The sequence below is a fragment of the Oncorhynchus keta genome, chromosome 24 (assembly GCF_023373465.1).
Source record: "Oncorhynchus keta strain PuntledgeMale-10-30-2019 chromosome 24, Oket_V2, whole genome shotgun sequence".
In the NCBI taxonomy this organism is placed as follows: domain Eukaryota; kingdom Metazoa; phylum Chordata; class Actinopteri; order Salmoniformes; family Salmonidae; genus Oncorhynchus; species Oncorhynchus keta.
Window position 1 is genome coordinate 47211220 of NC_068444.1, and position 13372 is coordinate 47224591.

Genomic DNA, 13372 nt, shown 5'->3' on the forward strand with positions numbered 1-13372 from the left:
TAGCCGAATGTTCCTGGACGTGCTCCTCGACTCCTTTAACCGGGGTACCTGCTCCTGCTGACTCCATAGTCGGTGTGTAATTCTGTCAAGGGGTGTACTAGAGGCAAAGTCAGGTGCAGGAGAGCAGAGTAGTGTTAACAGGCGCACTTTTATTTTTGTTCCAAAAACGAGAGCACTATATAAATCAAACGCGCTCAAAATACGGAACATAACAAAAGTCAAGCACGTAATAAAACACCACATAACATGAAACAATTACACACAAAGACATGATGGGAATCAGAGGGTTAAATACATGTAGATAAATTGGGGACTGAAAACCAGGTGTGTATGGAACAAGACAAAATAAATGGATATATGAAAAATGGAGCGGCAATGGCTAGAAAGCCGGTGACGTCAATCGCTGAACGCCGCCCGAACAAGGAGAGGCGCCGACTTTAGCAGAAGTCGTGACAGCGCACCAGCTGTTGTTGACAAATAGACACACACACTGTAGAAAAGGCCCATGGAGTTGGTGGAATACTCCTTTAATTCATTGCCATTTACTCAGCTGGGCCAGGGGCGCTTTGATTAGGTCAGGTGGAAATGTCCGATAGATCTCAACTCCATAAAAGGAGGAAATTGCCATCGCCTGATCTCGCTGCTTTCTCTTCCCTAACTCCATCTGATCCAGAAGTTCTGTGCGTCCATGAATCCACGTAAGTCCACCGACTCTTACCTTTCATCTGAATGATCTGTGGTGATAGGGAGAGTGGGCCATTCAGTTACTGTTAATAGTTATTACCGCGGAGCGCGGCTTGGAGCGCAGCTTCAAACATATTGTGTAATGTGAATTGTCAATGATCACGGCCCTACGGATCCTCATAGGCCAATTATGCAATCGATATGGTTCATGTGTATTGAAATGAATTATATGTACACATGAAGACAATTGAAAGAGTGAAATGAGAAACGTCATTGTTTGCTAACTGATTGACTTTGATCATGGAGATTATAGATTGTATAACCAACCATTCAGTGTTTGTATTCTTTCATGATTTATGATAAATAGTTATGAGCCTAAATGACTCGCGGATGATTACTATTGACTTCTTAATGAACTGGACTGTTGAATTCCTTAACTTGTGTTAATAATGACTGATATGATTTGATCTTTGATTATGAATTTGATTGTATACATGTTATTTGTTTCCTTTGTGATGCAGCACAGACTACTCAGTAAATATACCACTTTATGGTTAAAGGAATTCCTGCCTCAGTCTCATACATTCCTCTGTCACCTGACACGTGACCACCTGTTCACCTTCACTGTCAGTCATCCTACCTGTCCAGCAACCCACACAGATTCCACTAATCTTTCACACACCCACCCCTCGTCTTACCTGACGTAGTTTCTCTGTCCTGCCATTACATGGATAATCCAGCCAGCTCTATATTATCTGTGTCATCGCTCAGCCACGACTCGGTGAAACATAACATATCATCGTTTTTAATATCCCGTTGGTAGGATAGTCTTGATCGTATATCATCCATTTTGTTTTCCAATTATTGCACATTGGCCAAAAGAACGGATGGTATTGGAGGTTTACTCACTCGCCTACCAATTCTCAGAAGGCAACCCGACCTCTGTCCCCTTTTTCTCCATCTTTTCTTCACGCAAATGACGGGGATTTGGGCCCGTTCCCGAGAAAGCAGTATATCCTTCGCTTCGGACTTCCAGTTCGAGGTGAGTAATCACTGTTCTGATGTCCAGAAGTTATTTTTGGTCCTAGGAGATGGTAGCAGCAACATTATGTACAAAATAAGTTCAAATATAAGTGACAACGCAAAAAAAACTAACAAAATAGCACAGTTGATCAGGAGCCAGTAAAATGGCAGCCATCCCCTCCGACGCCATTATAGATGGAGTGCAATGGAGGAAGCAGAATGTTCTGTTTCCTCTTTTCATAACTGTTTGAATGGCTATTTCTACCCTGTAAGCACCTGCAATTTACCACAGATCAGATCAATTACACAGTAAATGAGAATCACCTGCCTCCAACCAAATGAATTCTGAATAATTTAGTACAGGGCAGTTTAGATTAGTTATTTCTTGGTTCTGTGCAGTTGTAAATCGAACAAATACACGAGAGAACACCAAAGGTGTTGTCCATTTCAACACATTTTAGAAGAAATAGTGAAATATTTTCTAAATGTGCAAGTGCCAATATATTAGATGGCAATTGTAATTTCAAAATTACACAGATAATGATTCTCCCTCCCTCATACATTGACTTTATTTCAGTAGAGAAATAGATAGACCTCTAAATATTTGAACAAATATTTTATTCAAACCAAACCTATTAAAAGCTGTTTCCTATTCAAATCCAGGCCACTGCTAAAGCTATGTTCCACATTTACATACTTTTGCAGATACTCTTATCCAGAGCGACTTACGCTAGTGAGTGGATACATTTTCATATTTGTTTATACTGGTTCCCCGTGGGAATCAAACCCACATCCTTGGCGTTGCCAGTGCCATGATCTACCAACTGAGCCACACGGGATCAAATGTCCACCACTCTCACTCATTAGTTAGAATCCTCCCAGTAACCCACTGGCATTTCCATCCCTGTCCACTGGGTACATCTTCTTCATCTCCTATGTCTAATGGCGATAAAGCATGTCCACACTGCCACTGATCTGTCAGTCCCACATACCCAGCTCATCCCAACAGGAGGTCATTCATATACCAGGCCTCACCAATACCCAGATGGCACCTGATGGCTCTAGTGCCAGTGTCACATCCATCTTCCTTCAAAGAGAATGGTGGAGTGCCAGGCATTCTCCACGTGTGGCCTATAAGCCTGGTATTAGCTTGGTACACTTGTAGCTGCAAAAGGTCACCTCTATCTTCAGTGTCTGTATAATCTTGTTGAGGTTGATGGTGGGTGCGTAAGATTTGTAAGAGTATTTAACAAATAGGACAGTGTGTTAAACGTGTATATGTCCACATACTGTATCGCAATATTTATATGATTTCACGTCATACTGATGTAATACGCATACAGGATGTTGGATTGAGCTTAGTTGCTTTGCTTTAGTCCATACCTCTGTTTTCCTAAGAGTGCTTTCTAACAAATGTGAGATTTCAAGTTACATAAGCATTGAGAATTGAGTCAACATGAATTACAGTAAAATATACAGTATGAAGAAACTAAAAACTACCAGCTGCAAAAATCCAAACCAGAACTACAGTATTTCTTGACACTCTGTCGTGCAGTAAATCTGTGATCAAGCTGAGTGACATTGTCTTATCAGGTCAGCCTAAACCGGATAAACCCAAACTAAACACTACCGCCCAGTTGTTTGGAATCCCAACACAGGCCCTCGTGTTTGAGGGGGAAGGTCTAGGGGCATTGTTTAAATGTGCAGGGTTCATAACAAACTACAACAAGAATTTTGACAAAATGAGTGAGGCTCGCTTGTGGAAACAAAACTATAGTGATGCTAAATCATGGAACCTCAACAATATTATTTAGGAAAAGAGAAGGGGTGAGGATGGGCGAGAAGACTGGTTAAATCTGAGACACCACTGATCAGTGAATCTGTGAGAAGTCTCTTCTTTTCTCAACATGCTCTTGTGTAGAGCTTTGATGTCTGTCTGAGTAGCACTGAAAGTGGACAGAGCCCTGCAGGGATCTATAGAATTATTTAACAAATGTATTCTTTTACAAATGATTTCTCAACATATCAACTTCTAATCAATGATGACCCATACTCAATCACCATGATTTCATATTAACATTTTCCACTGGAAAATTGATGATAAACATTCCACAATACTGAATATTCCTTCTATCCATATAGCCTTTTGATCAGACTAAGACAGTGATGATGAGGCACAGCACACGCCCCAAAGCCAAACCATTGGCTTTCCCCATGCGCCTAGATGATGCAGCTGGATTACTATAGCTGAAGTAAATGGGATTTTGTTTTATCCCCAAATTAGCATGGAAATGAAGTGGAATTTGGGATATAAATGAAAATGTGGGCGAGTTGGTTGGAGCGACAATAGAGAGTTTACATAACCAGTGCTGTGGAGCGACAGAGACAGCAACAAGGCTCCTCTGTGTCTCCTCATCTGAACCATCCCGCCCTAAAAAAAAAGGAAGAACTTCTCCCAGTCCCAGCTCTTCTCTATGGGCTCCTGATGTGTGCTGTTGGCTCGTTGAGAAAACTGGAGAGGGCCAGTCTAAACCTTGAATAAAGGGGGGTTTGCTTTGTCTCTTATCTGGAACCTCAGCTGGGCCAGTGCAGCTGCATGGGGACTTTCAGCCGGCATCTGAAAACACCCCCATAAACGAGGAGATGATTGTATTCACCTGATTGATCTTTCATAGGGCAGTGCAGGCTATACAGGCTGGCTTTGGTGGGGCATGGATGGTGGGGTTGACAAACAAGCAAGTCAGTGTCTGTGGCAGGAGACTGAGACTGCAGGTGCTGAGCATGCTTGGGTTGGCGCGCTAGTCCTCCTCAGATGCCAATGGTGACATTTCCTGCCTGTGACTATACACAGCAACGAAGCTATGTCCTGGGGGAATTAATAATAGGCCACCGGCGGGTACAGAGCACACACACACACACTCAGACAGTATACACACATAGATAGAGAACACACACACAGATAGACAATACACACACTGATGAATGCACACACACACACACACACAGCCGTTAAAGCTCATCTGTTGTTGTGGGGGAGGCAGGCTGAGCTAAGCCTGTCTGGGGTCTGTGTGAACTGCAGTGCCAGGCATTCCACAGGGTTGGCGGTGGGAAATCAATTTATGTGTTGCGGTCTATGCCAGCAGCCAGTGACAATCCCATGCACCAGGCCCGAGCCAGGAGACATAAATCAGCTCATAACTTACAAGCGTTCATATCAGAGAAAATGCACCGCAAGTGACTCTCACTCCCTTCACTATTTGGGGCAAATCTGTTCACTATTAGGTGTAGTCGTAACAGGGCAAGTGCCCGACTGACAGGCAGCAGCAGACACTGACAGAAACAGAACAACACAACTCTCAAGGATGAGGGTTCAAAACCCTGATTTGAATTTGTGTAGTGTCAACACCTATTAAATCTGACCTCTTGGCCTTAATAAACATAATTGGCTCTGGTTTATGCTTGAGTTATTGAGCATTGTTTGCTGTTCAGGAGGATGGAGGAAGTCCTGAAATTAATGGCCCAGAGGAGTCAGGACATAAGGGCAAGGCAGCCTGGCACAAAAAGGATGTGCGATAAGTCCATGCCCAAATGTGTAGAGTGTATTTTTAGTAGCTATTTCACTGGAAACGTTTGTTTAGCGCACATACAGAAAGACACACACGCGCACGCACACACACACTCGCCCTGCACCTCTTTTCACACGGCAACTGTTTGGACTGGGAATCATCTTCCAGTTGACATGGCATGTGAGAGCAAGCTGCTCTTCCTCGAACGCCCGTCCCTATTGCAAACAGCCAGGGCTGCCTGTCTTGTCTGGCCTCTGCCCTCTGCCCTCTGCCTGGGAGAGTATGTCCTGTTTGTTTTAATGGCCCAGAGATGCACCCTCTATGGATGAGAAACATGGATGTCATGCACGGGTCAATGAAATGAATGGACACCCTCACGGGCATTAAAGTATTATATTACAGTGTTTAACAATCACTTTGGCACTAATTTCAGAACCTTGTGGTCATTTTTCAAAACTCTAGCCACACAACTCAAAACGGTCATCACTTGTAACACAGGATGTCCAAATGTTCAAAACATTGCATTGTGCTTTCATATCGTTAAAGAAACCTTGCACTTGCAGAATCATTGGTTCAAATAACTCATTTATCATGAAATACCATAGGGACATTCATTTAGATCACCCACACACAAGATCGTACAATCATTAAATATTGTATGTGATACATGTATGTGATACATGTTTCATTATGCTACTAGACTTTAATACATCACTGTAAAAGGACTAGTAGAGAGAATACTACAGACACAGTGGAATCATTGAACAAAATATGAAATGTATTGATGAAATACAATAAAATCACAACTTGAATCAAAGCAAAAATAATTGGCTACAAAAAAAGCAAAAACAGAGGTCAACTGCAGTGTTCCTCTCCTGGCTTACTGTAAAAAGCTAAACAAAAGATTCATTACTGTACTTCTATATTTCAACCCTGTCTTGTGGATTTGGCCACAGGTTCTCATCCACATCACAATGGATGTTTTCATTAGCCAAAAATCTTGGGAAGAATCTTCAGGCGAATCCAGGCCCGACATTGGTCTGCCGTGATGTCATTGCATGCGTCATCCATGGCCTGGAGAAGGGCGGCTTGTTTTTGAGGGCGCCTACCTTCCAAAAAAATCCTCAATCGGGTTAAAGAAAGGAGAGTATGGGGGTAAGTACAGGGTGGTAAATTGTGGATGGGCCTGAAACCAGGCTTGCACCATTTGAGCATGGTGGAACATGACATTATCCCACACAATGACATAGGTCATGCCATCAACTCTACCAACCTGATTTAGCTCATCAAGGACAGTTACATTTGAACAGCGAATCATGTGGCTGCCTGCAACTCAATATATAGAGTATATAGATTAGAGAGCTTTAGATGTTGTTCGACCAAACACTAGAATGGGCAAGATGCGTAATCTAAGCAACTTTGAGCGTGGTATGATTGTTGATGCCACACATGGTGATTCCAGCATCTCAGAAACAGCTGCATTCCTGGGATAGTTACACAGTACAGACTCTAGAGTTTACAGAGAATGGTGCGATAAACGAAACACATTCACTGAGTGGCAGTTCTGTGGGCAAAACCACCTTGTTAATGAGAGAGGTCAGAAGAGAATGTCCAGACTCATTCAAGCTAACAGAAAGGCCACAAACGCTCAAATAACAGCTGTTTAAAACAGTGGTGTGCAGAAGGGCATCTCTTAACGTACAACACCGTGAATAATTCAGGCTGTTGTGGAGGCAAAAGGGGGTCCTACCCAGTACTAGATAGGTGTATTTAAAAAAGTGGCCGGTGAGTGTACAGCAATGTCAAATCTGAAAACATGGTCGGGAAAAGTGGTACATGGGACCATAAAAACAGTTTCTGATAGAGAATGATGATGAAATATTACATCCATAGATAATGAAGTCCACGGTAATTGGGGTCAATGGATCTCGTTATCCTGAAACTTTCATGATCTAAACATGGAATATTGTTTTGTCAGTTTCCGTAAAGCTATGCATTAAGAGTAACGCAACAGTTACTTATCATTTTGAGCAGTTGGATCAATTGATCGTTAGATCATTGTAATGAAATGAATAGACAGTCATTTCAGATGTAATGTGTGAATTGCATTTTGAAATGGTAATACTTTGATGTTAAGTTGTGTCATTTTGAACAGGTGATTTTAGTTCAATGAACAAATTATCTTAGCTTTATGTGTATTGTATCCAAGCAATTGGAAAAAGTGTTAGAGTTTTGAAAAATGTGCATTTTGATCATTGGTTGTGAGTTTTGTGTCTAGAGTTTTGAAAAAGGACATCAATGTTCCGAAATTAGTGCCAAAGTGATTGTAAAAAGCTGTAAGCATTCTAAATGTAGCGTTATAAATGTGTCACGATTTGGGGGAATGAAGATTAAAGAATGAAAACTACATGGTTTATAAATCGTAAATGTTTAGTGTCAATTTAGGAATTATGAACATAGAATTCAGCGATAGTATGGTTATTGTTACACAGTAACATAATACAATACTCTTTGAGATATGATCAAGGACAAGAGGATGTATATGGGGGTGGGGTATTGGCAGAGATCTCTTGAGTAGCACACATGGTTTAGTTCTGGCATGGTCTGGTCTGGCATGGCTCGACTCTGGTATGGGAACTCATTAGATTCCCAGTGGGGATAATGGTATGTCCCGCCATGGAGCCACCGACTTGACCCAGGCCAAGCTGTCTCATAGACACAATAAAAACATGTAGCCTGGCATTGCTCAAATGAATAAAATATTTGGTTGAAAATAAGAATGATTTTCAATAAAATGAGCGGTAAAAATAACAGTTGTACAAGCACATAATTTCAGGACATAATCCAAATCAAATCCAACTTTATTTGTCACATGCGCCGAATACAACAAGTGTAGACCTTACCGTGAAATGCTTACTTATCAATGTTCTATATCTCAATATGAGTGAGCATTTTATAAAATACTGGTGTGGTTGTGTTCTATTTTGTATTAAAAACAGCATCCCTTCTACAGAACGCTTTAAAGAGCCTCCTTTCGCTGTCTGTGGACTCTTCTTAACCCTGCTGACACACATTGAGGTTTGCCTCAGACAAGCATACATGGCTATTAGTAAATGTTTTGGAAATGAGATAGACTATATGAGTACTTTTAAGATAATGAAACAACTCCATTAGTTTCAGAAATTAACTACCACTATAAGCCACAGAAAGCTTTTTTTATACCATCCCCCCTTTATTTTCATTTTAGAGTGCATGTGATAGAATTGAATTGAATAGAATATTTGTTTTAAATTGCGTCATAAAACATAATAACACGATAGTGACGATGCTCCTTCCAACTCGGTATGATGTTTGTTTAAGCGCAACCTGTGACGTTTCGTGGCATTTTTTTCAAAAGGTGTTCCAAATAGCTGACCTCTGACTCAGTCAGTGAGCAGTCTAGTTGTACATTACATACTGTAAAACGTGTTATGTAGCCTAGTCATTAAAAGTGAGGAGAAGAAGTGTAAGAAGGTAAACAAATTAATTTATTTGACAGTGTCTGGGCAGGAGGGACATTCAAGCTAGGGCATGTTTTTATGAATGGAAGTTTTTTCCCAACTTTACCTCTCTCTCTTTTTGTGAATGAAAAACAACAGGACATTCTAGTATAAAGGCTCTCTGAGTCCCAAGCTCTGATTGGCTGCCACTCCTCTAACTCCACCCATGGTTGCTAGGGACCCGGACAGCCTTATAGCCGATTGGTTCAAAGAGGGAACCTAGTTTTCATTCATAAATCAGGTCATTCATTAGGACAAAAGTAGAAATTCAACCCCTTGAAAGAAGAAATCAACCAATCACCCAAGTAATTTGGCCAGAGCAAGCGTCTGAAAGCAAGTATATGTTGTCCAAATCAACACTCAAGTCTGGAAAATAATTGACAACACCCTTGATTTTGGGGGCATTTCCGACCCAAGCTGATAACACACGGATCAAGCTTCTAGTTTGATTATAGAGGAATAGTTATTATACAGTAGTTACCCTGTAGCCTGTAAAGTCGAGACGCGACATTTGTTTTTTATTCTTCACATTATCCACAGTTCCATTTCCTCTCGCGTCGTTCGTGTAAATATAAAGTATAAGGTACTTTTTTTTTGTAAGAAAATCCTATTTTTTGTAAGTGCATGGTCCTATAAAAATCCAACTTATTGGTTTTGCCTGTCGATTTTACAAATGAAAATTCAACATTATTAGGTAACACTTTATTTGGATAGATACAGACTATCAGTAACATTTCAACTAAATATCTACTAACCCTAGCTCTGAACATAACCTTAACCTTTATACTAACCCTTATTCCAAACCTAACCCTAACCGTAACCTTGGCAAGCAGTTGCTTGTCAACTGATAGGCTGTTGATATCCAAATAAAGTGTGACCCATTATTTCCATAAATCCTGTATAAGCCATTTATAAACAACAAATAACATTTTATAACTATAAGAGCAAAGAAGAGGCACATTGCATAGGCTTACTTGTTGAGAGAATTTTGTGCGGTATCTGACGACTGTGCGAGATCTATCACGAACCAACAGTAAAGGGTTTTTGTCTAGAAGGGATACAGCTTTTGTAAAAAAAAAAATGTATTTTCGTAGCAGGTTTATTAGATTTTACCCAGCATGTCAGGATAATTGGGTTAAGGTTATGAAAAGGCTTAGGGTTAGCTAAAATGCCCCCCCACACAAAAAAATAACACTTTCGATGGCAATTTGACAAAGTTCTATTACATCTAGAGATGGCCGTTGTAAAGGGGGCAGCAGCTCCCTGAGTAAAAGCTCGCCATCTCTTCCCTCTGCATTTTATGTGAATGGAGCTCATTATGTATGCAGCTTTCTCGCAGCTCCATTCACAACTATCGCTCCTCTTGTCCCTCTTCCCTCTCTCCCTGCAGGCTGCGTGGATCTCATTCAACTCAGCCTAAATGACCACAAACGGTTAACGGATGGATTATAAAATGGATGGATATTTGGACCAGCAAGTGCCTTACACTTTAGCAAATGTACGTATGGATAAAGTAATGTATTTGTAAATGCTGTGCTCAGTTTTTAGGACTTGGCTACCGGGCTTTCTCTCTGATCGCCCTTTGCATGAGATTTGGCTGAAGCAATTGTGTGCGCGAAGAAAACTGTTTTCATTCGCTTCTAAACTATCAAAAGTTCTGCATAATTGTTTTACTACATAAACTAAATGAAAGCTTTTATTTTACACTGTTCATTAACACATTGCTTGTCTATAGACAGGACATGTTAACAGTGTCCCCTAGCAAATGGGTTAACAATTTGAGAGGGCAAATGGAACTGTAGAGCGCGTTTGTGTTGCAACACTGTTACAGTTTACGGTGACAAGCTGCGTTGGTATTCTGTTGTGGTTGTATTGGGTTGATAATAGGTTATATGAGAGTGATTCTCAATGGTATTTGAAGGGACAATATTTGTTCAGTCTGGAATGAAAACAAAAAAAGAAAAACCCCAAAAGTTACAACTCTGTAATAATAATTAGGATACAACTACTAATAAAAAGTATAATTACATCCTTTTAATATCCTTTAGATAATGTAATATGTGATTATTTCAGTATTGATTGCCACATTGACTAATTACCTAAACCAATTAGTGACCATGGGAATGTTCTAGGTAGCCTATGATATCAAAGGTAGGCTACATGTCATGTTTGTGTGTATTTCACACTTCTGTAATATTTCGGATGCTTTGCAGAAGTCACAAGGACATGGGCCCCTAAATAGACTGTTGATGGCTGCAAAAAGGAAATACATGGACACGGAATTACCCCCTCAGGAATCTGAAGGTAAAGTTAGAGCTCCAACGGCGGCTCTCAATGTCCCCTTTAGGTGACACAAGTTTACCTCGTCTGTTTACCAAAGCATCATACAGATGTATGTCTCCTATTTTTGGATTGATAAACATGACTTAACTTGCCTACACTTGATCTAGCCGACATGACCAGACCATCTTGTGAGTGAATGCTCTTTGATCTTGTCGTTCTGTGGTAATCATGTCGTTTTCTTCTTCTTTCAGACCTCTTTCAGGATTTAAGCCAACTTCAGGAGACATGGCTCACAGAAGGTGAGACTGCCTGCAGCATTTACTTAAATTCGTTGTTTTTTTTGTTGGATTAATTGCTATGTTTCAGTGAGAGTGGCAATGATAAATCATATCGCAACAGAGACTAGGGAAAGGTCAACCAGATTTGAATATGTTAGATAGTATGTTTAAATATGCGTGTGATCTGTTGAACATTGGTGATATTGATATCCTGGAGGACCACCCTTGGTCAGACATATTAATATGGAAATGATCCATTACAAAAGGAGTCGTGTTGACATAGATGTGAGTGTGTTTGATCTCAATTTCTCAGTTGATGACTGCTAGGTTGATGAGAACACATACCACCACGAAGCAGTAATTAAATCCCTACAGACTTATTAATAAAGAGTGGGACTGAAAGAATGTACAGTATGATAATTACAATTAATTTGACTATTAGTCATGTGCAGGGGCACAACTTTGGTTTTAGAAGTGGGGGGATGTTTTTTTTACGAGTTACATTTTTTTCTTTTTTTTCTAGTTGAATAAACACTCCAGTCGGATAACATAAGCACTGTTGCCTCGTTTTATATCACATGCCAATGCTAAAACTGGGGGAGACAAAAATGTAATTCCAGAATGTGGGGGGGACCCGTCCCAGGTGAAATTTTCACCCCTGGTCATCTGTACCAAATATTTAGTTGACATCAGGAAAGGCCTATTTTACTTTACTGTGGTGGTATTCAAACTTTTTCAGCACAATGTTTTCGACCAGAATATTTGGGGCCACCATTTTTTGGACAGGAATGTCTCGCAACCCCACCCCACCCAAATTTTACGCAAACTTAAAATCGGTAAATTTCAATTTAATTGCATTCTCATCTCTTATCAAAATGAAAAGAAACCAATAAATACTCAATAAAATAATATTTTTTGAATTATCTTTTTGAAAAACGTTTTTATATTGTCCCATTCAATAATCTGTACTCTTAATTATTTGTTCCCCAAAAATTTGAAATAAAAGATTATTATTTACCCACTAGGGGTCGTCACCCCGACTTTGAATACCACAGCTTTAGTGAGTGTTAGACACACAGTACACAGGGTTGAGTAGCAAAACGTAGTTTCAGTGAAAATGTAGGCAAACAAAAACATAGACAGTAAAACAATGACCTTTTCACTTTAAGAGGTGAAGAAAGGCTCGGGGAGTTAAACATTATGTTGCAATACACATGGTCATTAGTGATATGTTACGACAGAAACATTTCCTTGGTGAACATAGACAGGACATGATAAGTTGTAAACATTCCCTATTTGGGCTGTGTTGGCATGTAGTGTCCTTGCGTGCCAATAATCCCAGCCAATGCAAAAAAACAGCATGTCACTAAAAGCACATAGTGATGAAATGGACCCAGGCAGGCATCATCAATTGTCAGCAGTGTGGAGTTTAAAGGTACAATATGACGTGCGCTCTAAAGAAGCAATTATATGTTAGGACGGGACAACAACACTAAGGAATGACTCACGCATGTTTGGTAAATCTGTGGCCCAGAAGTGGAAGGGCAATATGTAACACTTAAACAACCTCTAAACAAGAAATGAAACCTGCTACAAAATGTCTGCCATCTTGAACCAGCCAAATTGATAGCCTGTGATTTGTAGCAGACCTGGGTCAAATATACATGTATGTCAAATGCTTTCAAATACTTGAGCTTCGGTTGATTTCATTTGCATAATGAAGCCAATAGAAAAGTCCCAAAAGTGCAAACTCCAAGTTGAATGAATCAAGTGCACCTCAAATCCTTTCAGACCCGAGACTGGTTTACAGTATACATAATGTACATAACAAAACAACCAGATAACTTATGTAACATTCTTTTCTTTGGCTCGAGAGAGTATCTTATTGCCTTGAATGAACAGCAAAAAGCTCATCTCCATACGTACATGTACAGGAGTCTTGAATTGCCAGTGCTGTGTTCATTGTAAAAGAGTAGTGGGTACACTAGTGATTACATGG

At 40.2% G+C, this 13372-nt stretch overlaps 1 protein-coding gene across 2 annotated transcripts in view; it reads left to right on the top strand.

Annotated features, from left to right (window-relative positions):
• Positions 1–10091: 10091 nt before the first annotated feature.
• LOC118357639 (ETS translocation variant 4-like) overlaps positions 10092–13372 on the top strand; it is a 41162-nt gene continuing 37881 nt past the window's right edge. The window contains exons 1-3 of one of the 2 annotated variants that reach the window (XM_035734960.2): positions 10092–10310; positions 11026–11116; positions 11347–11394. In XM_035734960.2, coding sequence (XP_035590853.1) covers positions 10254–10310; positions 11026–11116; positions 11347–11394 — 196 coding nt within the window. In that variant the 5' untranslated portion in view covers positions 10092–10253. The remainder of the gene's footprint in view (positions 10311–11025; positions 11117–11346; positions 11395–13372) is intronic. The other variant, XM_035734959.2, reaches the window with a different exon arrangement.